This window comes from Echeneis naucrates, chromosome 21, assembly GCF_900963305.1.
Source record: "Echeneis naucrates chromosome 21, fEcheNa1.1, whole genome shotgun sequence".
Lineage (NCBI taxonomy): Eukaryota > Metazoa > Chordata > Actinopteri > Carangiformes > Echeneidae > Echeneis > Echeneis naucrates.
In genome coordinates, this window is record NC_042531.1 from 20,251,433 (window position 1) to 20,277,534 (window position 26,102).

The 26,102-nt window shown below is 39.4% G+C and overlaps 1 protein-coding gene across 5 annotated transcripts in view; it reads right to left on the reverse strand.

Moving 5' to 3' along the window:
- The window catches only part of dpp10 (dipeptidyl peptidase like 10), a 228,194-nt gene that overhangs the window by 41,962 nt on the left and 160,130 nt on the right, over nt 1–26,102 (reverse strand). For 4 of the 5 annotated variants that reach the window (XR_003842333.1, XM_029529724.1, XM_029529723.1 and 1 more), the window contains exons 4-6: nt 19,185–19,279; nt 19,001–19,075; nt 1,165–1,217 (exon numbers count right to left, since the gene is read on the reverse strand). Coding sequence is in view for 4 of the 5 variants with exons in the window: in XM_029529724.1 (XP_029385584.1) it covers nt 1,165–1,217; nt 19,001–19,075; nt 19,185–19,279 (223 nt within the window). In the remaining variant the exon portion in view is untranslated. Of the gene's footprint in view, nt 1–1,164; nt 1,218–2,488; nt 2,534–19,000; nt 19,076–19,184; nt 19,280–26,102 lie in introns of those variants that run through there. The other variant, XM_029529726.1, reaches the window with a different exon arrangement.

Sequence of the window (26,102 nt, forward strand, 5' to 3'; positions counted from 1 at the left end):
AACCACGTTTGGAGAAAAGGTGGAGCTGAGGACAATTAACAGCTGGATCTGACCTGCTCTGTACTCTATCCTGATTGGGTGACAGAATCTGTCAAAAAATTAAAACAACAAAAAATTGACATCTTCATATAGTGAAGACTTGAAATTCGAGTCTGAGACCAAAACTCATTCGGAAAACATTTGCATCTACCGAAACAAGGTCCAGAACATTTGGCACTGCATCTGCATTATATCACAGAGATGCAACATTGTTCGGTATTGGGTTGGTATTTTCTTTTCTTTCATCTCTAAATTAGAGGCGTGGCTCCACCTGGTCTCCATTGCACCCTGTCACATCCGCACCACTGCTCTCCTGTCTGTCACAGCGTACAGACATTGTAAACTAAGCTACTGATGTTCGAATGTGTGTTTTAGTTTTGCGAAGTTATGTTACTGCTTTGCTCGTTGTCTTTTCAGCCTCCTTAGAACCAGAAATCTTCTGTATGTGCCACATGAAGCCAACTCCTGTCAAGGAATCACTGCCATGCCGTGTCTATTTACCTGAGTTTGCCAGTCTGCCTACGCTCCTACACAGCCTTCCCCTTCATCTTTCCTGTGTTACAGTAAAAACTCTTTTTATTTTGCCACTGTTTCTGTGTGTGTATTCTGGTTCAAGTATTCCATTGCAAAACTTTAACATGAACACAAATCACACGAATAAAAAGCAACACTTTAAATACTGAGATCCTGATCATAAGGAGGAGGAGCCTCACATCCTTATCATGGACTGCTTCCTTCTTGATTACGATTGAGCTTTGATCAATGTCCTGAATGGACACTACCTTGTGTCCAATCCATTTAAAGATTGAAAAAAGAGGACATTCGACAAGTAACCATGTGTTGCCAGAATCCCGTGGTCTTTTTAATGGTCAGCTCTGGCCATGCACTTGAAACACATGAACTTTAAAGTTCTCGCAACAAAAACAAAGAATAAATACTAGGCTGCAGCTCCACCTGTGTGTTAAGATTTGAAGTACAGTGGTCAAACAGAGAAGCACCTCCCCTTCCCTTCATGCATAGCACAACATGTAATTTGACAATAAAATACATTTTGTAACACTGGTGACAGGGGTTTTTGGCATAGAGGTTGTCTCAGCAGCTGCTGATGGAGACATGCACACTCACCGTGTGTGAATGTTGTAGATGCTGTAAGAAGCCATGTAGGAGTGACGGTAAACCTGCAGTGAAATAAAGACAAAGAGGGGGACATCAAAAGATGAGCATCTGAAACATTGAGGAGAGGATCAGCACAGCCACAGATAATGACATCAAGACTAAAACCAAGAAGGAGGAAAGGCGTCAAACAAAGCAGACTGCTGGCTGTTCTCTGTGATAGAATCTGTGGACAATGCAATTTCCATGGGTGACAGCTGTAGGACTAGACATTTTAATTCCATCTGAGAAACCCATCATCGTCTAATGCCCCTGTGCTGAAAATTCGGGAGAGATGGAAGGAGGGAAAGAGAGAGAGAGAGAGAGAGACATCCAAAATGACAGAGGGGTAAAGCTGTCCATCCCCCCTACCTCCCTCCCCAGGAGAATGTGTGGCTGACATGATTATAGACCTCTGACCATGGCGGGTGATCAGGCACATGAACAGGCCTTATTTTTGCATTTCATCATGAAGATGACACTTATATATTCAGCTCTGACACAAAGCAGTGGAATCTATTCAGACAGGCAACTCTGACACACAATTGATGCAAAGGCACACTTGATTCATTTCTATTTATACTTTGACCTCAATGGTAATTAAACTGAAATTCAGTTTGGGCTTCAGTTAACTGCAATAAATGGATGGTTGGATGGATGGTTTCTGACAGATCACGTTGGATTATTGATTAGAGTTGGTACTATAAAATAATGTGTTATAGAGAGAATCTGTAATGTTAATGGAACAGCAGCTGCAGCTCCCAATCTCCGAATGTATAGCGATACTGGTACGGCTTTTGATTGAGTTTCTGTCTCTGGTTTCAACACAATGTATTGAAAGGAGACCAGATCAGGTCAGATCCATCCCTCCATTCTGCTCAGGTCCACCCTCTCCTCTTAATATGGTTGCCTCTGGTTTCAAAAGAGAAGATGGTGACAGCAAAATTACCAAACAGCAGCTGGCAAATCACAGTGATGGTGAAGGTGATATCATGGTGATGCTGATGCTTGGATTTTTTAAGGACTCCACTCTCTCCAGCTGCAGCTGCCTTCACCTTGGTATTTTCAATAGACTTCAATTTGCTGTGTGAATTATTGCTATTGTCTGTCAGCGGCAAAAAAATGAACTGTACTAAAGAGTGATGTTCTCACAGTCAAAAAACTGAGAGACCTTGCACTGCAGACAACAAGAACGTGAGATTTAACTGTCTGAAAATGTTCTGTAAGTTGTGTGTGTGGGATAGATTGATAGATGAAACAGATTTGAACTCACCATAGAGAGAGTGGCACAGCTCACCTGAGAGAAATAGAGAAGCAGCCCTGATTCTTAGGCCTATCAGCTCCTTTTCATTTTTATGAAGGACATTATAGCAAGAGCCCGATGGCACAAATGAGAGCCTCTACTGCTTTCTGGTACACCTGAAGGAGACAAGCCAGAGGCAATAAGTGCCTTACATCATCTCGGAAGGTGTTGTCCGAGATGGAGTTCCTTTTTGGACTTTTCCTTCAGGCTGTCCATCCCCTCAGAGGCAAAGCCCTTTTATTTTTTCCCTTTTCTATTTTTACAAGTGCGTTATGCCTGCTGGATTTCCAGTACACAATGGAAAGAGCACCACTTGACTTCCTCGATAAATTGGTGGACCTGGTTACTGCTGCGCTCACAGAGCACGGAGCACAGATTTACTATGAAGAATCCTCCACTTTAAGCAGACTACAAACCCTGATTTATACATGAGCAAATTGCTTTTCAGCACAGTCATCCTTTTATTTTTAGACACTATTTGAGAATGTTGGATTTTTAGGCTGTGATAAGGCCAACTTTATGATATGGAAATGTTTGCCTTAAAGTGATTGCAATAGGTAAAAGTAGAACAGACAGGGCTCATTGTGTCTAAAAATCCTGACATTATATTGATTTAAGCAGCTAGCAGATATGTCAGTAGCACCTCATGAAGAGGTGGCAAGTTAATAAGTCAGAGTTGTCTGGGAGGTGGTGGACATCACTGCTAAAAAAATTGCCCCAGTAGCCAATCTCGCAGATACCATTAAATCTGGGAATTGGTCCAATTCTGAATCTGACTTGTCTCCCCCACTTTTCTGTCTTTCTTTCTCTGTCACTATATTCAAGTTAAAAATTGCTGAAAGAACAGCTAGGACCTAACAGAGAGCAAGGGATGAAGATTGGGATGAAGTTACAGGTTTTTGTGGTTTTGCAACTGCAGCAGAGCGTGTGGATCTAGTCCAGCAGGGATCTGTGAGTCGGTTATCCTCTGCACTGCTTTAATGACTCACTGGACAGGTTTCCGTTTGTCAGAGGTGCAGCCACAGTATCATTTAGAGATGTAGTGATACTCTTGTAATGGACTCCATGGTGTATCAATACAGGATCTTTATAGCTATATAGTGGGAGGAGGGAGAAGATGAAGCCTTCAACTTTCTTGATCATCATTTCGATTTGGATGGTCAAGGATTTGAACCTGAAGCTCTGAATATCCTGCACTTTCTGCATCTGTATTGAAGAGTGATAGCCGCTGCACATCTTTCTTCTGAAGTCCACAATTAGCTCCGTGTTTCCTCTGGATTGAGAGCAAAGTTGCTGTCGCAGCTCCCTTTCTCTCTGTTCTCAGCCTCTTTGTAGGCTGACTCTTTGTTGATGGCAATCAAATCTATCACGGTGGTGTCATCTGCAAACTGGATTATAATTCTGCCATGAGTCTAAGAGAGAGTACGGCTCACTGCCTGAGGCTGCTTCAGTGTTTGATATTGTGGGAGAGAAATATCTGTCCATACAGAATATTTGTAGTCCAGAATGCTTTGTTTGGTTAATTTTTGTCAATCTTGTATTATAGCACAAAGGCTCCACCTTTGGCTCATCATTCTGTCTCTATGCCAGCTCCTCCTTTATCAGGATAATCCACAGTGCATGTAGAATACAATAATTTACTTCAATGTTCAGCACTCATTTCTGATTATTGTGCAAAATAGTCCAGACTTATTAGAGGGACATAATGTCTGGAATCTACTTAGAAACCACAAGGCTGCTGTGGTGATGCATGTGGCCATTCCGCTTGATTTTTTCTCAATTGCTGGGTAAACTCAAAAAGAATTAAAGGAAACTTTAAATTGATATTTGTCAGCTAGTTAGAAAAACAAAAATTCTAAGCACTATCTGAATACAAAACATATTCAGGCGTTGTTTTGCCAGCAATTCCAAGATATACTTAAAAGGCTTTTACCTGTCATTGTTGATTTTACAGCTTGGTTCCAGTGCTAAACAGATGCCCAAAATATGCAGCTGGTACAGGTTTAAGGGATGTAGAAGTTACTATAGTACACTGCATCTCCCATTGGTTTGAAATATTAAGTATAATTCCACTTTATATACAAGTGTGAATGGAATATAAACCCTAGAGTGATCAGAATACATAATCATTTTCTCCAAAGTGCATTTGAAGAAACAACATAGTTAATGAGGCTCATGGCAGTTATGAAGACAATACACAAAGACAGAAGTGAAGCTTTAGAGTCCAGCCTAAGCAACCATAGGAAGCCCATTGCAATAAGGTGGGCCATCAATAATACAGACTCGTGCTCACACTGAAAATGAATTACTGCTCAGAGAGGAGAGTATCCACCAAGCTCGAAGTGACTCATATTGACTTTTTGCAGAGTGTGTGCATACTGAATGTGCTGCAGTAGATGCACGGGTAAAGTGTGCTCAATCTAAATTTGCTGCCGTTATAACATATATCTCCGTGTTGTGGAGAACTATGCCTGGGAGTAATTACCGATTCCCCCAGGTGCTCCTGACACATTTCTCAAGCTCTGACATGCTGAAACTTCCCAATTTTCTGCTATGAGATATAGTTAGACCCTGTATATGCTCCGCTGAGCTCTAAAAATGAACATTTCAGTAATGCTTCATTAAATTACATGGAAAGCTGATATTGGCTGATCTTGATATTGACCTTTGTCACAGGCAAAAGAAAAGAAAAAAGACTGCCATTTTCAACACTCATACAATTGTGACTGTAAAATAGAGCGCAGTTTTTTGCAAGATTGAAGATTACAACTACATTTGGCATTTTATAGCCTTTTAGGAATTCTGAATCCTTCAGATTCATTATATTATTTCACCAGTACAACCTTTCAATTTTGTCTTCTAGGTATAAATACTTTACTATGTAAAGGGTTTATTTTGACATGCAATCACCTTTTCTTGGGTGATAAAGCAAAAGCACAACAAGCATTGAGTTCAAGGATATGGTAGCACTTGTCAATAAGGTCAACATGACATGTGACCCTTTGGGTTGATTGAAGACCAGAAAGACTGCTGTGGCATTCTTAGCAATCTGCAAAGGTTTTAGTGAGGCGAGCTAAAGCAAAAGAGAACCAACGCCTGGACAAAGAGATAGGTGGAGGACTGACTCAGGAATACTCAATTTCCCTTCAATTATGTGGAGCAACATTGCAGAGGATTAGGGTTTATTGCAACCTTGGTTGGTGTAAAGGGTGAAGAGGTAATTTTTAACACTGATATTTTGATTAAAAGCCTTATTAGGCAGTGTGACTAATTCACTTTTAGAGGATTGACACAGATATGCCAAGGACACAGGCTGAGATATGTGCAGAGCCACTGGGATTATCTGGTGGGACTGTCTTGTCAGCATAGCAGTCAAATAGTAAACCATTCTATCAGAGAACTGGATCCACTGAGGGGGTGAATATTGCAAAGAGTAGGGGGTCCCCGTACTGATCCTCCAGTGAGGAGGGGATCAGATTCCATTATACGCTAACGAACAAAGAGTGAGATAGGATTCAGGCCAAGAAAGGACTGACAAGATGCCAATGTCAAAGGATACAGATGTGACTGTCCCCTTTATCATAGGCTGTTGCATAATAAAAACTAAAGACTAACTTGTAACTCCTGTTGTCCTTTGAAGGTTTTCATCACAGTTGAGTCAGTACTTTGACAGTCCACAAACTGTAGTTCCAAAGGAAAAGGCAGTTTGACAGCAAGATAAAATGACTAAAATGCATGTTTTTACCGTTCTTGTCAGAACGACTCATCTCTCAGCTGCTGCTCTTCAAACTGGCAGCTAGTCAAAATCCACTTCAGGTGACACTCTGACTACAGATAAATATCTGTCACAACCACATGTGACATAACTTACACATGACACAAAGAAATTGTCTATGCTTTGTAAAAACTACAATCAGCTTGGCTTTCAGGGATTCTTAACCAAAGCTATAGAGTCAGGCAGATGAACTTGCTTGCTAACAGCTACCCAACACAATACCTTATTTATGATGTATCACACTGGGTTGGAAATATTATGGAAATATTTTATTTGGACTGACAATAAATAGTGAATGATGGCTACTACAACAAGAAACTTAATTTCATCTATTGTAACTAGTCATTCAATGAACAACCTTTAGTCTTGCATAAAAGCTATTTTGTTGGGATGTGAAACCAGTTGCATGGGATTTATTATCCAGAAAAAAAAATGTGTTATGTAGCATTTAAGAATGTAGAATTGAAACGTTTCTAAATTTTAGTAGTATAAAAAAAATAAGTGTTTTGACTTTTTGTACCGCTTCAGCAATATTCACACATTATTTTGACTGCTTCTGGTTAATTCTTTCTTATTCTTTTCCCCACATTTGGGCTGTCTTTTTTTTTTTTTTTTTTTTTTTTTATAAAAAAAAGGTAAGTTAAGAGAATTGCTCCAGCCACAGGGAAACAAACCTGGTAATTCTCAGCTGCAATTTTATGCTGCAACATTCAATGAGCCGCAATCTGTCAGGTTGGTGACTTTCCGAGGGCTTGTGGGAAATGGTATTGGATCTAAAAATGAAATGGAAGAAAATAGACAGCCTTCCAAACTTCACTCAAATCTAATTTCAGTCTAAAATGACCAATTTCTTACAATTTACAGTGGGGAAACTGCTTAAGCATCACTCAACAGTGTCATATCATTTTAAAATAAACTACCCTCAATAAGCTTTTTATTAAAGGTTCAGCAGCTCTGCATATTTACAGTATGTCCATCCCAAGAAATAACAATTGACAGTATGCATCTGTAACATTAGTGAGTGTAACATTCATGAGTAGGACGAAGAAAAACAAAAGAGAAAAACAACATGGACACTCAAAAGAGTATATCAGGACTGTCACAACAAAAGAAGTGTTACCAGGTGTCTCTTCCCTTGCTTTGTCCCATCTATAAACCAGGACAAAATCGATAAACCTAGTGGAGCAGCTCCCTGCTGGATCTCTGCAGTGGAAATCATGTCAGGTGGATGCTTCCGAAAAATCACAAAGCTTTAGATGTGCTGCATGACACTGTACATGACATGAGGTTGCTATGGCCACATTGCCACTAGGTGCGTACACAATGACGGAGCTTTTCTTATTGAACTTTTGCAGATGTCTGTGAAGGTACAGATACCTTCTATGATGAAATGCCTGTTTAGAGACTTTGCACAAAAATACACCATCAGTCTGATTCTAAAATAAAACATTTTAACATGGCAGCAAGTGAATCGAAACTCTCAAGTAAAGCTAAAAAAACATAATTTTTTGGAGCTGTATTAAGTGGTTCATCAGTTCTTCTATAAAGTGGTGATGAAAGTAGGTAGTGGCTCTCTCGTCCATTACTCATAAGTGTGGAGTTCCTCTTTAACACTGCCTACCACAAATGCTGCAGTTGTGTAAACTTTTCTGTTCGTTTAGACCATCCAAAGAGCTCCCATATGCTAACACACTAACGGAACAGCAATCGGGTGTAACTTTTCCTCACCTTACTTCCTGACTTCCAAATACAAAAAAAAATAAATAAAAAATACAGACGCAGCTGGTTAGGGTTAGGTAATAATCTCTGATGGGCTTTTTTTCAATGTTTTGACCTGACTGCCTTTGTTTATGTGTCTTTGAATATGGTGCATTCAATTTATTCTCTGAGTACGATAAACATGAGCATCCAGAGGCTTTTAGAAACACAGTAAGGGACACTGGTGTGATACTTTAACAACAAATTCACTAAAGGTGCACTGTTTGTATTTTGTTGACAAGATTGGAAAAATGTTAATGTAAACTAGTCATCAGCATTCACTACAGCAGTAGGTCATTCGCGGGCTGATCTGAAATGTACTTACACACAAACGGAATGCAGATATGTTTTTAAGGGTGCAGGTGTCATTTTTTCCCATAAAATGATTCATCATTGGGACATTTGTCTTGTTTTCTAAAATACTGGGTGGGCTTGACTGTTACAGCAGGGATAGTTTCAGCCTCATCTTTTCCACCTTTATTTTCTTCATTACATCCGTGACTCCCCACACGCACTCAGCATTTAGCTCATCTGTTCGTTCATCCGCATTTCAAGACTCAAAGTGGGACACTGAAATCAGAACTCATTTAATGTGAAAATGGAATAAATGAGCTTTAACACAACTCCAGCTGCAGCAGGGGGTGTCGGGCAGTTTTTCGACTTTCGTATTGATTGCCAAAAATTTGCTTAACTCTGATTCTGGAATAGCAGGGGAAGAAATACAGAATAAATGCCTTGATGTGCAAACAATGGATGCTGTCACTCAGAATCAGCGAGAAATCAGTCACACACACTTCTAAGCCTTTACTTCTGCTTCCTCTGGAGTAGAAAAGTAACAGAAATATGCATGTTAAAGACCAAAAAACGTGGACATTCAGGTTTATATGATAAATCTCATGGACATTATCATCTGGTTAGTGCGTAAACATGATACCAACGAGGAGACACATTAGGGCTAGTGATGCTGCATTTAAAAGTGCTATTTAAATGTTCCTTCTGCTTTATAGCCAGACAGCATGAACAGCTGTTTCCCTATCAGTCTAGAAAACATGTTAATTTTTTTTCTTAACTTACCAGGAGCTCTCACTGGCGGTGTTGAAAGCAACCCCTTTGTTTTATTTCTATTTCTAAGACTTCCTCTCCTCTACTTAAGGTGGAATGCTAAGCAGCTAACCCGCCATCATCTTCTGATACTGAGTTACTGTTCTGTCCGGTAGCCCTGACAGAAGGCTTACAGTTCTATACCATATTGACCTGTCTTATGAGTGCAAGGAGGGTGTCATTCAGAAGAATGAGGAATCAATCAACTTCAGTGGAAATATAACTGAAACATGCTCATTGAATGGGGAGCAAAGCTAACACATTTTCCATTTGAAGATATGGCTGAAACTGCTCCTCCACACTATATCTCACAGGAAAAAAGACAAATACTATGACACACCTCGGAAGACGTTTCTTGGCTGCAATGATCATTACAAGAGCATTACAAGATGTCAACAAGGCTGAAAAGCACAACTTTGTGGTTAACAATGACAGATGGAAATCCCAGAAATAATAAGCTTTCATCAAGTTCAATCCCTCCCAGGTAGAGATACAGTCAGATAATGTTGTGTAATCCCTCAGATAAGTGAGACTACAACACCTTCCTCGAACACAGGCCTCTTAAACTCATATCAGAAAAGCTGTGACAGGTAAAAGCATCATATGAATTCCAAGTACAAAGACTGCAGTATAGAACTTATCAGTTCAAAGATCAAAGTCTGGGATTAAAACAAACACATATAAAGACAGTGCTACAGGTCAAGAAAAGAATTTAGTATTTTTAGAAAAAGCAATCATGGTCAGCCCACCATGGTTGAGCTTTCATATTAAACGTGACAGCATATGAAAATGTTCACTTGGTTGGCTCGTGATGACTTGCATAGGTCACTGGGCACTCGGTAGCCCTCAAACTACCTTCCCGAGTCCTGTGGCTTTGAAAAGTCAAAGGCTTCTGGCGGGAAGCGAGAACATTATGGAAGGCTTTTCAGGTGTCTGTGGGCGGTTTGCTGTTTCCCTTGCAACATGCTTGCTAGGTTAGCTAAGCATAATGTCTTTTAACTTGTAAAAACTAGACCACCCCCGGTGTACTGGCACAATACTGACACATGTATAGATTACACCACAGCTTTCAGATACCGTGTCCCAGCAGTGAGCAGTGGCTTAATCTGAGGGTTAATTGTACTATGTTCGATCAACTTGTCTTATAAAATGCAACAGTGGCAGCAACTCTTGGTAGAACTGCTGGGGAAGTAGCTGATAATGATAATGTTGGCTGAGAAGCAATGGCAATGACAAATAGCTCCTCTAAGTCTAAGTGATAAAATAAAATTGACTGTCCTTAAAACACTTGCGTATAGGCCATAGTAAATGACGTTTGATTGGAGTCTAAAGAGCCCATTAACTTATAGCATCAAGGCAAGGAGTGTTGTCATTTTTGTGTATTTAGCAGGTTTCATCAACTGTTCCACAGCCCAGATGATTTTGTCAATTTCTTCGTGTTGCTCTGGGGGAATCAAAGGTCCAGCACGTTTTGCCTTAATTTGTATCTCCAGCTACAGTTTGGTGGTAAATGGGATGCACTTTTCTGTCAGCTATTTTCCCTGCTTTCGGCAGTTACTGCACAGCCTGAAATGTTATAAACTTTACAGACAATGAGAACTTCTCTTTAATCACCAGAGTCCTTGGGAAAGTCGATCAGCTGTACAGGTTTGTGGCTATACTCTGGTTGAATAAACTGTACCGAATCAGAGTTCTTTCACACGGCTGTTGTAATGCCTTTATTTCACCAACTTGAGTGTTGACTGCCAACACTAAACTTCAGTGAATGAATGCAATGGCATCAGATTATAACCTAACCTTAGGTTTCCTCCAGAAAGCACCTGGAGCAAAACAACCTAGATATACAGAAGCCTGTTCCTCAAGCCTGTTCCATTGCTCATAGCTTTGCACCGGTAATACAATGTTATTAAACTTTTTTTATGGTGGTGTTTAGACTCTCACAGCACTTGATTAAAACTGGGGCACAGTTGTGCTCAGATTTAATGCAGTTGCAGTTCATGGTGACTTTGACCCTCTGTGACGTCACCCATTGGTTTGGGAGCTGCCCCTTTGAAGCCCAAGAATGTGAATATATTTTTAATTAACAAGTTCCTCCTGTGGCAAGTGTCCTGAAATGACCATTATTATTATTATTATTATTATTTTACTTTCAACAGTAGTTGTGATAATAAGACAAAACAAAATCTTCCTGATGAACAAAGATGAACTCAAGGTCTGGAGTACATTAATGTAACTGTATGACTCAGAGCCGAGAGGGCCACGGGAAGAAAACAGTTGGATGTGAAGGGAAACCATGTATGTGTACAAGTGTATTAATAATGGCTGATTTCTCCCTGTGTTTCACTTTATGGAGATCTTGCGTGATATGGTGGTTATGTTGTTAATTATTTAACACAAGTTAAGCAGAGCTCCAGAAAAGGAAAATGCACAGCACAGCATTTTTCATTATTCATGGGTCACCACATCAAGTGTCAGCTTTTTGCCTTTTGCCTCAATAACACATAAAAGTGGTGAGGCGGACAAGTCTCCAGAAAAACGTCTCACAGGAGATGAGCCCAAGTCAAGTTGCATGTGCTTCTTTTTGCATTTGCAGCTTTTTTTCCTTCAACCTAAGCTGGAGCCATGCTGAAAATATCTTCTCCCATACGACTGAACTCACTAGAAGGAGGAGGTCAGCAGTTGGCCCAACGTACTGGTCGTCAGGTAACAGAGAGGTAAATCTTCAGCTCCTGACTGGTTCTCATCAGCTCGATACTGGCCAACCAACTTTTGAAACAAGTTCAAGGTTTCATAGTTTGCTTTTAGATGTACACACTTCCAAAAATCACATCAACTTCAGTGCCTTGTTTTTCTGTGACAGTCTGTAACTTAGTTCTGTCCATGAACTTATGGATGAATGTGGTTATGTTTTTAATCAGCCTCACCGTTTGACTGGATCTTTGCTGCTTTACTTTGATGTGTTATTCATCTATTCACATCCTCCAATTTTGATAGTGACATCAAGAGTCACGTCTCTACATTGGAGTCTCCTATTGGCTTCAGTCGGTGAGTGTCTCATTCAGAGGCCTAGCTGTCAGCTGCTTGAATAGCCAAAGTCTCTTGGATCGATCCCGTATTTTTCTGATCTCAGAACAGGGTTAATATGGTCAACGAAATTAATGACAGAAATAATTGTTGACGAAGGGATTTTTCATTTTGCCAACAATGACGACAAGACGAAACACTGAACCATGACGATTGAATAAATCGTCCATTTCATCATCCTCTTATCAAAGCCCAAAGATATGGCAGACAATCTGCCATATCATTATCATGATCATCATTATTATTTTTAAATTACGTAATGGACTAATCGTTAGCTAGTTTGTGAACTAACAGAGGATTATTAACAGCGAGCCAAACCTGATCAAAATTCACTGTCAGTTCAGTTGCAGCAACACTGACCTGTGAGTCTGACGAACATAACATGATCGAAGCTTGCTGGATAGACAGTCATCTAGTGGTGTTGTTTAATTAGACTGCTGATTACTTAAATTGACTGTTTATTAGGGTGTGGTGAAAGACGAGCTCTGGCAATGAAAAAAGGGGAATGCAGGCTAATTTTAAAAGAATTGAGTCTGCAATTTTTTACGTCTTATGGTATAGATACAGTTATGTTTTGACACAATGTTGACGTCAGTTATAGCTTCAGAAATAACTTCTGACTGTGACAATATATTATCTGTAATATAATAAATTAATTTGTTCTCATATTGCAGTGGTCATATTGAAAAAAGAAACAAATCAAGAGCATGTTGTCAACATGCTCTTGATTTGTTTTGTCCTTCAGATCCTCTCGTCAGAATAATCCTGTTCCAAAGAGCAACAAATGAAGCAAACCACATTACTCTGCTCAGTAACTAAACTAAATAGCAAAAGAGCAACGTACAAGAGAAGAAGCCACGGCAAAGTGGTTGGCCCGCTTGGGCCTTCCCGCAAGGACTGTTGAAGATGAAGATTTCTGTGATATGATACAAGTCTTTGACAGAAGATTCAGCATGTCAAAAAAGCAGAAGATGAGCAACCTTGTTGACAGATTGTTTGAAGAAGAGAAGCAAAAACTGGCTGATGCCTGGAAGGTGAAAATTGGATTAGACATTTGGACAAAGAGGGGAATGATAGCCTCTTTCCTTGCCTTCAGTGCTTGTTTCTACTGCCCAACAGAAAATAAGCCCAGCCATGTATTTCTGTCGCTACAGCAAATTGCTCATCCCCACACAGTTGACTCAATCAAGGGGTATGTGGACCGTTGTCTCTTTGAGTGGAAGATCCCAACACTGAAAGTTCTGACAGTGATTAGTGACAATGGAAGCAATATGGTGACGGCATTCAGGAGACCGTTGGAAGTGGAACACACAAGTTCAAGTCATGATGACAGTGAGCTAGATTCAGAGACAGAAACAAGCTGGGAAGACCAGGATGATCATGCGTGTTAAAACCTTAACCAAACTCCCTGTCTGGTCTATACATTTCAGCTTGGAGTGACCATAATTCCTAAGGAGCCACTTGCTGGACAAAGTTCACACCATTGTGAGAAGGGGGAGATCATCAACAGCAACAGCGAAGCTCCTGGAAGCCTGTGGACTGTGTGTAATGCCCTACAAGGTGAATCTGAAGCTTTAACATGCTGGAACACCTCTTCCAGGTGAAGGACACCCTGTGACACCTGGTTGACCTAGAGGGCTTGGACTGTCTCATGCCCAGTCAGTGGCAGAGGTTGAGTGCCTTGAAAGATTTACTTTTTCCTTTTGCAGAACACACAAAGACCCTCCAGAATGACACAATGTCACTGTCACTGGTGAGCTCAGCTCTGCAGCATCTCCATGCTCATCTGAGCAACAGTGCTCAGAGGCCTTGTTGCCTTGTCAAACAAAGTAAAAAACAACCTGGGGGAACGTTTTAGATGCTCTCCAAGTTCAAACTGAAGCAGTCCAAGCCATGCATTAAACTTGAACTAATGAACAGTTGTCTCAAAACTTGGAAGAAGACTCAATTCAGGGAAGCGAAACCAAGCCAGAATTCAACTTGAAAAAATGTCTTTATGAAAATTAATAAAAACAAATGAGAAATATTCATTTACTACAACCTTTATGCCATTTATCATATCAATACTGATATAGATTTTGTTATATGGTAACTGCATATAAGGGTTTTTTGTTTGTTTATTTTGAATGTTGCTTTATTTCACCTTCATGCTTGAAAATGCTGTTTAGTATGTTAGTACAGTATGTTTTATAGAACTCATTTACTTATTTGCAGAACATAGTTGTTGTTTTAAAAAGAACATAAGTGAGGATGTCATTATTTTACTGTGTCCAGCATAGTACTTTGTATTTATTTAGGCTAATCAATGTTTTTGACATTGCGCTCTCAGGGACTGACTTTGTAAGTTAATCATTTTTTTAAGTGGCATTCATGTTAGTGTAGTGCTCGAAATGTTTTAATAAACTGGAAAATCTCAATATTTCTATTGTAATCACAACTACCCTGTTGTGTGCTCATTGTCGTAATCCTACTCTGCAGTCAAAGAATTGTTACAATTTGACAAACATATTTTCGTCAACGAAAATGATGTATCATTTTCGTCAGTGAGTAATTGACTAAACTGAATCAGTACTAATACTTGACAAAATTTAAGGGACACTTTTATCAAAAGACTAAATTAAAAAATGTGTGAAAATGAACACTGTCTCAGAGTGGGGAGAAATTGCTCTGAGTTTATTGTGTTGACAGAATAAAGGCAGAGCGTGATGGACAAGAAGATATTTAGAAAATTAGAGGATTTGGAAATGATTTTTCATTAGTACTGTAAAAAAAAAGAGCCGAAAGACAGAAACTTCAAATCAGCTCGAGAACAACACAAACACATGCAACTTTGTGTTGAACTTTTCTTTGGCTATTTTGGTTTGGTTTTATCTTGAAAATAAGGACAAACTGTCACAGCTACAGTACTATACCCTATTATAGGCAACACAGTCTTTACTGAGGGACACAAAATTAACTGAGCTTGTGAGGAATTGTAATATCTGGAGTCTTGGTGACATTATAAAACAGGCAACTTTATCACAAAAAGGCATGAAACAATGAAAAATTTGAGTCTAAAGGGTTTCTAAAGTGCTCGATGGTTCAGTGTCCCCCCATATCACAGACCTCTTAACACCCCCCCACACACTACATCCAGGCCCCTCATATTATCAAACATGGGTCTCTTTAACACCCCCAATCCCACCTTAAATACAAAGGTGACCATGAATCCCCCTCCTCCAGACTGTGGAATAACCTTCCCTCTGTCAGAACTGTCCTATCCACTGTCTTTCTCGAACCTGGTGTGAAAACATTTTTATTCCCCTGCTCTTTTAAGATAGGTTAACCTATCCCCCTAATTCTTTCTATAAATTTGACTTAAACTTAGGAAACATGAAGAAGTTTTTTGGGAGTTACAATCTCACTGGTTTGTGAATAACACATTTGATTTTAATTTTGTTTCTTTGTTTGTTTATTTAGTTGTTCCATTTTGTCTCGTTGTATGCTTTTTTTCTGACATTTTTGTGCTGGAATTGGCACCCCTATGAAGGATGGAAATTCAGCTTTCTTGTCGAGGAGTAACATGACATTAGAAATAGACCCAGAATAGATAATAATGGAATAGAATATTTTTTATAGAGCACCATTGCTTTTTTGTATTATTTGTCATTGCTTTGGCAGCTTTGCAACATTTTGATTTGTTGCCTTTTTTGCCAGATATCTTCTACCAATTTAATACATACAGTTTAAACTTCACTTCTGAAAAAATTAAAATATTGTGATAAATGAGCATTATCTCAATGCAAATTGCTTTTTTTTATTTTATTTTTAGCTTTGTCAGTAGTTACATCTGGTATTTTGTAAGTTATTTTATTTATTATTATTTCCCCTAACTATAACAATTATAATGAGAGAAATTTATTTTTGCTTGAGCACCTGCAACACAAAATCTTTGTTCACAGCCTTTTTCAAATGCTTAAAACCCACAATGAATAGATTAAATGGCAAACAAAAGAACTAACCCCGAATAAATGAGAAATGGGGGGAAATAATAGTATGTATTATTGCAGTTAACTAGTTTGTTATTGCGCAGGCTCATGCTCGTTTCTTTGATGACACCTGGGCAAAAAGATTTTGGCATTCCTCCTTTTACACAATTATTAAACTCGGCTTCTGGATATTGAGTTTATTGTTCCAAATTGTAAGTCTAACCCTTCATGCAAAATGTGCAAATGAGCTCTGATTAATCCTCTTGTCACTAATCCTCACAGTTGATCCCTTCCCAAGTGAAGGGTCTAATTTGCATATCTCATTTTGCATCTACTCCTTTCTGATGGAAAGGTGGTAATTATAGTATGGTTCCAGCTTGCCCTGTTGCTCCGTTGGTGAATGAACATGACCTGCCAGTCGCACACGGGCCACAATGGAATTTTAAACACCCCCAACCCTGGCCCTCATCAAAATTTATTAAGCTCCAGGGGAATGTACTGTGGATGTTTATTCAGCCCTAACAATAATCTTCAGCACGGGCTTGTATTTATAACTCTGTGATGTCTTTTACTTACTACCAAGTGAAATACAAGACTCGGTGATAGGAAAGAGGATGATATATCTATTTGTGTTCATGTTGCTGCAAAGCCTGTCTGTGCACACTGAGGAACTTTCAGCCAGCTCCCGTAAAGCTCCAGCATTTAGGAATATCCAAAACTACAGGGGTTAAAAAGTAAAAGTTTGGAAGATTTAAAGTAAAATGGTAATAACTCTCTGTGTGTTACAAAAAGGTAGAGTTTCTAAACATTTTTCAAGCATTTTACCAAGCATTTGGTCATTAAAGTAAAATTAATGAACCAACTAACTCTAAAGCATCCCCCGAACCCCAAGGCATGCTATCTTAGCAGTGTCATAGAAAAATATTTTGGTAAAATTAGGATACGTTTTAATTTGTTGGACAACTCAGTGACAAAACAGAGAACATCCCTTTCATCCCCTGAGGCAGTCCAGAGGCCAGCTGCACAACACACCTCAAGGATGCTACACAGAATCTTTTAAAATGTTCATTCTCTCAAAGCAGTTGAGCGGAAGAGATTTTATACTAAGAAACTTTCTATGGACTATGTTAAAGTGCCAGGTAATCTTTTCGGTCATGTGTCTTGGAAGAGGCTCAAGAAAGCAAATTCACAAAATGTCAGTCCACCTGGACATCACCTATTCGTTTGTGAGTGGCCTCTCGGAAACCTCCAGTTTCAGAAAACCTAGAAAACCTAGAATACTTAACTTTTCTCTTACACCCAGCCAAAGTACACCCAAGACCTCCATTTTCAGCCAGGCGCCATCTCAGGAGGTCAAACAGGTCAGGCGTGTGTGGTCAAATTCCCAACTCATCTATTGTGTGCATCCAATTGTCCTTGGTTCAGATATTGAATCCCATACTACCCCAGTTGGTGGGCCCATCAGTCCACGAGAATGGAAGTTCTCTAGAAGAAAACGCTGTATGTCTATATGTAAATGGGTGAACATGCTTGCAGTGTAAAACACTTTTAATGGTAGCTCAATGTGGGTGTAGTCCATTTACCTTGTCATTCACCCACTTTCAGTTTCCAAGTAAACAATTTTTAATAAATGCTCCGCCAACATAGGAGCCAAGTCAAGTGTCTGCGTCTGGGTCCTGACACAACCTGAACTGTCACAACCTGCTCCTACAGAAAGAACTCAGGTGTGGCTTGTTTGTACCTTATGCATTGCTCAGCTAGTGTCTAAATTCTGTAATGTGTATTTAAATCATTACTACACTCTGTTAAGTGTAATTGTGCAACTATGTGTTTTGTGTTTTGCTGTGACAGAGGAAATAAATTCTTAATACGTAGAGACATTCAGAATCTTTCCTGAAATGTTTTTTTTTTTTGAGGAAACGAACTACAGACATAATCTGACTAGAATTACAACTCACAGATGATGAGTGTGGCAAATACTGGCAGCCCGAGAAAAGTATTTCTTCACTTCCAAAACTATTTTTCAATTCAAGTTGATGAAAGCAAAAATATCTCATTTACCTGGCATTTTATCTATCACTTTGATTCAAGGATGCATAATGGTTATTTTGTGTTGCCATTTTGCCTTAAAATACATTTCAATACCCTTTTTGTCAAATTGAGTCCACATCGCATTGTGGTCAAATGTGTGGGTAAGCTCCAACAGAGAAATGGGAGCCAAGTAACACCGCACTATTCCAGCTAATCAGCAGCAGACTATTAAAGTTTGTAGTACCAGAGCACAGCCCTCTTCTTTACTATCATTTCATTCATTTGTACACTGTACAAAAGGTTTTATTGCCTATTGATTTTACTACCAAACACACTGGCTGCACCCAGAGTTCACTCTCAGCTCACACTGAAATAATTTGCTTTTAACAACAGTGTCTTACAGCTGTAGTGAAAGTACACACAATGAAACCAAATGAAAACCAGAAAACCAGAAGTATCTGTATATCCGTGGTTCTCAGAATCAGTGCTCTGACATACTGCTCATTTGTGTGGAGTTTGCATGTTCTCCCTGTGCCTGGACGGGTTTCCTCCAGGTACTCCGGTTTCCTCACACCGTCCAGACATACATGTTTAGGTAAACTCGTGACTCAAAGTTGCCCATAGGTCTGAGTGTGAGTGGTTGTTCGTCTCTGTCTGTCTCTATGTGTCCACCCTGTGGACTGACGACCTGCCTAGTCTATACATATATATCTGCATGTATAGAAATATATAGTCTGTCTTTTTTTTCAGCAAGAGGAATAACTGAAAAGGTTCCGATGAGGAACTTACCTGCTTCACATCATAAGCGAAGAGAACATATTTCAGGTCAGGGGAGACAGAATACTTGGCCACATTGAAATTTATCTAGATACAATAAGAAATAAAAAGAGAGGGAAAGAAAGAAAAAGTGATAAATTTAACACTACACAAGGATACATGATATAGACATTGTGGAAAATGAAAAACTACTCACAAAAGTGGTGTTTGTCAGTACAATCTCAGTTTCATTAGTGAGGATGTTAAACTTGATCACGTGGCCATTACTGTTCCTGTAGATGACTTCTGAGTCTGTGGATACAAAAAAAACCAAAAAACATCTGTATGAGTGAAAATTACATTTGAAAGCAGTGCCAAGAAACCTTACAGAAAAAAAAAAAAACTTACAAGTACAAACAGACCTAAGCAGCCATCCTGAAATCAAAAGCAAATATTGTCTTGGCCTCATTGTTCTGTAAAATGGAGTAAGAGTACCAGCGCAGCCAAACAAGCTCAACTGTGAGTGGCTGTGACGTAATGTGATTACCTGTGAGAATCAACTGTGTGATTTCACTGTCAGACTGATGCAAAGGGAAGGCCTCTATTTTTCATCTTCCAGGTAACATGCTATGTTTGTGTATCAATAGGAGCTTTGTGTGGCACAGCCAGGCAAACACCTTTTGTACTGAGCTAGGCTGGCTGGACGTGACTGAATTGTTTGGTTTTGTGCTCAAGCCAAACATTCAGAATCACAGCCCATCTCACATGACATGTAATGAAGAACTGTCCACAACAATACGTACACACTCACACATATATACACATATAATTGACATTTTTTTTCAAACATAAACGTAGAAACGAAAATGAGTGATACTCGATAGTGCCACTAGCATGTATAAACATGCTATTATCTCTCTTGTACTTTTGGTTTTTTGTCATATTACAATACCACCCATTTTGTAAAAATTTGCTTGCTCCTAGCATAATAAGAATGCTATGATCTCGGCTAATCATGGGCAGCCTGAGAGAGCCAGTGTATCACATACGGCCTTGTGATTGCCACAGCAGCGATAGGGGCGGGTCCTCCTCGTTGGAGGGGCAGCTTGAAGGAGCTCCTGAGTGTCGCTGAATGTGTGCACTGCTGACTGAAAGACGTCTTCTGCCTTCATTTATCCGTTCGCTACAATATGTTAATGTGTATTTAAACACATTTAATATATATATATATAAAAGTCTAATCAACCAAATATTTTGTGACCACCCTGCAGCACCTCCGCTGACTCCATGTTGAAGACCTCTGATCTAGAGGAAACAGATTGTAATCATATTGTTTACCTTTCTACAGTATGCAGCGTGTACACGTTTCATTAGTGATTCATCATCATTATATAATGACATTTAAAGGTTTCATATTTTTGTGTCTGTTTTTATGTAATCTGTATTTGTGGCTTTAAGAACCAAAACGCATCTCTGTAGTTTTACATAGTTGTACAAAATGCACCAGATTTTCTGGGAACATTCTCGGAAAACCAGATCTTGCATGTTTGGATTCTGTATTCCAGGCTGGAGCTGGAGACACTCACTATTAAATTGGAAAACCAACTCTTTCTGACAAGCCTGATAGTTTTGTGTGTGAAGACTTCAGTCAGTTTAGTCAAGTTGCAAACAAACACATAAGACTGATTTGGACCAGTCTTAGACAGAAACATTCTTACTTTACTTGTGTGTTTTTTTTTTTTTTTTTGGATCAATCCTGTATCATTCTTATATCTGAGTGAGGAAAGTTGGTCTCAGTTTATTGTAGTGACAGAATAAAGACAGAGACATGGACAATAAGACATTTAGAGCATTAGAGGCTTTGGAAATTATTTTTCATCACTACTGCAAATAAAAAAAGAAAGAAAAAAAAAAAGAGCAGAACTCCTGATCAGATAATGACAGAAACTTCAAATCAGATTGAGAGCAACACAAACACATGCGGAACTTTGTGTTGAACTTTTCTGTTTTTACCTTGAAAATAAGGAAAAACTCACTACCCTATTATAGGCAACACGGTCTTTATTGAGTGGCACAAAATTAACAGAGCTTGTGCTGAATCTGAATGTCTGGAGTCTTGGTGACATTATAAAATAGACAACTTTATAACAAAAAGGCAGAAAAATGAGAGTCTTTGGGGTTTCTAAAGTGCTCGGTGGTTCAGTGTCCCCCCATATCACAGACCTCTTAACACCCCCCCACACACTACATCCAGGCCCCTCATATTATCAAACATGGGTCTCTTTAACACCCCCAATCCCACCTTAAATACAAAGGTGACCATGATCCCCCCTCCTCCAGACTGTGGAATAACCTTCCCTCTGTCAGAACTGCCCTATCCACTGTCTTTCTCGAACCTGGTGTGAAAACATTTTTATTCCCTTAGTCTTTTAAGTATATGGAAAATAAAGTATTTGGAAAATGACCATGGTATAAACGGGTTAGTCCACAAGTCGTTATGGATTAACCCGCTTATGCCATGATCATTTTCCAAGAATGTAGGAATAAAAGGATTTGCCAACTTTTGGTAAAAGTTTTGCACTCAAAATTGAAAGATTTTGAAGCAAGAAATTACCATTGTCATGACAAGGAATAAACTAATTGTTTTTCACCACTTATTATGTATCAGGTTGTCAATTTCAATCAGTGTCTGACATAACGTTCCCCTTAAGATATCATTACAGTGAGCTATTTGCCAGGAATCGTAGTAATGGTTAACCAGAAAGGAAACATGAAGCAGGAGGCATCAGCTCGTGCACCCTTCATAGTCAACAACAAATTAATCATTGCCTGTCCCAATCTCAAATCAAATTATCTTAATTTAGAGCAAGACATTAATAAATAAAGAAATAAAAAGACAAAGCTAATTCTTTTCCTCATGGCAACATATAAAGGTCTCTGCTGGCAGTCAGTCAGCATTAATCCTGCCACAGTAATCCCGATTGTTCCCTGACTGACCTTGTATCCATGTCACAGTAACAGATATCATCACATCAGACAGGCAATGTGTCAGTCTATTGTCGAGGGACCACAGGCCAAAGATTGTTCCAAATGAAGATGCCTCATAGAACACGTCAAACCAAAATTACTTTTCAAAACTCCTGAACCCACCCTTGCTTTATTTTATTGGATTATCCATCTTGTTCTGAGTCTCACTTTGTTTGCACATCAGAATCAGTAATGCAGGGCTCTAGTGAAAGTATCATCACATTTCAGCATGAACTGGAGATTTTAGTGAATAAACAGCACAACAGATACATTCATCTCTAGGGATGCCAACTTCCTGAAGGTGAAATAAGGGACAGGATTTTCTCTTTCTTTTTTTTTTTTTTGACAGGGGTGTGGGAGTGGCATTATATTTGTTGTGTATACAATATGAACGACAAATATATCTTACACCTGCATGACTGCATTATTATTACACTTATATAAACTTAGACTTATATACACTTAGATAGAACTTGGTTGTAAGAAGTCCCATTAATACCATACAGCACATCTATATGCCCATGCACTAAAATAGAACACTGAATTTCATCAGTTTCCTATCAAGACAGGTGGACGTTCATGAACTCCATGTAAAGGGCTATGATTAGTTCAGTGAAAAACAATAGTTTAACTGTTCAATCTCCACATTTATTTATTTATTAAACAACTTTCTTTGAACATGTAACATGTTCTTCAGTAGTATGAATAGCAATTTTGTGTAATCTTTGGAATAAAAAAACTGTAGCACAAAAACCATTTAACATTCAACATTCACTTGTGAAGCCTTCCAACAGCAATTTGTACTATGCAGATCAAAACCGGTAGCCATAGCAACAGCTGATAGATTTCTATTGGTCAAAGAGAACCAATAGAAATTAAATCATTCTCGTAGCACTGTTTCATTTGTCAACAAGAAGCTCATTCCAGACGGGCAAAGAGCTAATAGTTGCGGTACAACTACAGCTCATGGACAAAGCTCTTCATTGTATGTTCATTTACTGTCAATATTTATAAGGTTCAGCAGCAAATTTATGAAAGGTACTATTTACACCCCCTGTAAATGATTGTTGCCTCCTTACCTGTCTCAGTGGGAGCTGAATGGGTCAGTCTTTTCTCTTATACTAGATTTAGAGTGCACCCAGAGGGAAGAAACACACATACACTGGTGGGCTTCTTAGCCTGCTAATATTAGCCACCAGTGCCTCTTTCAGGAATCGTGAGGTGACAATTTCATTCTTCATTATACAGTTTCATTATTCCAGGACACATTATGGGACTGCATCAAAATGAATGAGGCAGAGTGACAGTTTGAATCGAAAGCAGCACTGCAGAGATGTGTTTCACCTGCACCCTTTTACTGACGGGGGGGGGAACAAACAAGTAGCCTTTCTGTTTTGTAATTGTAATCATTGTAATTACTTTTCAATCAGTGGTGTGTAATGAAGCTCTATTCACAATTCTCTTGTTTTCTTAATCCCTCATCTCTCTTCCCCTACTCTCATAATCAGCAGACTTCTGGTGTTCAGCAACCAATCAGATCTTGCTTAGATGTCAACCAGCCTTCTGTTCTGTCCTGCTGTCAGCTTCATTTCAGTGTTTTTTTCTGCAACCCTCCTCCATCTCATTCACCTCCAGCAGAGCTCATCATCACAACCAGATCTGAAGCTTGTTTTCTTCATCAGGAGGAGCCCTACTGCTGTCTAGACCCCAGGTTGTTTCCTGTGCTGTGCATAGTTTCTCCCCTTCTTACATAGATCATCATGACATAACGATGGTGTCTTATCACCAAAGACTTAAGTACTCAGTTTTCTCCCTTTGTTTTGCAAATAACCTCGTCATGATCACATTTGTGTTGTTTTTTTATTATTATTATTTTATTTATTCATTTATTTTTGTTGTTGTTGTTGTTGGCCAACAGCTATATTTCATAGGAGCACTGCTGGCAGACAGGACATCCATGGACAGAGAGAAGGGGCATGGCATGCAGCTAATGATCTGGACAGGAGGGAATATAGCCTGCGGAACAGATAAAGATGGGCCCATGTGGAAAAGCTAAACCATGTGTATGAGGTTGTCCTCATTTCTGTCCTTTTTTCTGGCTGTTTCAGAATCTACACAAATTCCCACTGTTATTTGGCTCACTCTTTAAATAGTTCTGAGTGTTAAAGTTAGAAGTTCAGGTTCTCTCCATTGGGTATCTGTCCATGTCAAATCAGACTTTAATGTGCTTCTGATGACAAAATTTTTAAATTGGCAGGCCCCTTCATACCTGTCTGATCTCCTTAAACCTTTTATTCCATACCTCTGTGCTCAGAGCACAGGGGTGCCCCAGAGTTAAAAAGACATCAGCTTGCTGTAGGCTCTTCTCCTATCAGGCCCCTTTCCCTTTAAAATAACCTCCTTGCTACATCAGGACATCCAAATTCAAGCTTTACACTAATTTGTTTCACTTTAACTTTCAATTAAATGGTAATCGTTAGATTTCCTCAGGACTTCAGTCTGTGTGCTTCTATTAAAACTAAGTGTATTTTTGTCCTCACTGACTGTTTCTTTCATGCTCCTATTTCATCCTCATTTGACTCATGCTCTCTGTGCTGGATTATTAGCTGTCCTGGGATCCTTCTCACTCTTATATTTGATATTTTATATTTATTTTATAAAATTTTGACTTTTGTTGTGTCTAACATTCTATTGTTACAAAATAAAATCAGAAAAAATATGTTGTTTCTTTCTTCTATGTCCATACCAACAGTTGGATAGAAAAGAAACTGTAGTGGAAGGGCTTAGTTGGGGGATGGGAGGAGGCGGGCCCCTGTCCTGCTGGTTTGGATGGTTTAGTGGTAGTGCATATTTATGGAATGCCCACATGCATGTGTGGTTTCACTTGTCATCTCATGTTGGGTCACATCATGAAGAATTGATTAAGCCTGCCAAAAATACTGAGCTGCTCTTCCAATCTATCAGTATGTACTTTATCTTTGACTCAGCTCCTCTGTTGGGACACCTTCACCTACCTGGCCTCCCATCTCTCCACAGATCTACACAGAAATCCTCTGGGCTCTCTTAATCCTGAGTGAGGTAACAGGAAAAGCACAGCATCCTTTACTCCACTAGTTCCTACCAGCACCGCCTGCTTCCCTTCCCCTGTCCATCATTCTACATCTTCTCTGTCCTTTATTCCCCCCTATATTCACAGTGGTGCATTTGTACTGCATTTACTAACCATGTTCTGCCAAAGTCTCTGTCTCTCCCAGTTCCTCTCCTCTCTCTCCTTGTCCTCATCCTGCAGGTGGTGACTCATCGCCTGCTGCTCCCATATCTTCATGAATTCTATACTACAGCTCATCTCCATGAACTTCATGTAGCAACATGTTCCTTCCTACACCCCAGCCAATGCCTGTCTCACTCTCTCTCTCTTTCACTCTCTCAACCCAACCGGTCGAGGCAGATGTCCGCCCCCTCTGAGCCTGGCTCTGCTCGAGGTTTCTGCCTCTTAAAGGAAGTTTTTCCTTGCCACTGTCACCAAGTGCTTGCTCACTGGGGGATCTGTTGGGTCTCTTTAACTAATTTTATAAAGAGTTTGGTCTAGACCTGCTCTTCACTTAAAGTGCCTTGATGTAACTTTGTTATGATTTGGTGCTATACAAATAAATCTGATTTGATTTGATTTGATTTGTGTATCACTGCACTCCCTGCCTCACATGCACATACACTCACTCAACTAATGCAAGACTAAAAGTGCATCAATTTCATAAAAAGTTGTAATGGCAACAATGATAAATACACGGTTTAGGCTTGAAGAATGGTTTTGCCTTGCGTTAGTGTAGTGTAGGGCATAGTTTGGGGTAAAATAAAGAATTTCTTAAGGTTGAAGGACATTTGTTGTCATGATTATAGTCAATTGACCCATGGCAGCGTCCCGGTGACAGGCATGGGACTTATTTGTCATCATGTTGACAATAATAGACATGGTTAAGACTGTACAACAGCTTCTGAATTTCTAAATAGCACTGCACGTGTCACTACTTTGTGTGAGTGTGAGATGGGAAAACGTTCTGTGTTCCATCCACCCATCCTCCTCCATCCTCTGATGCTCTTCATACCATTA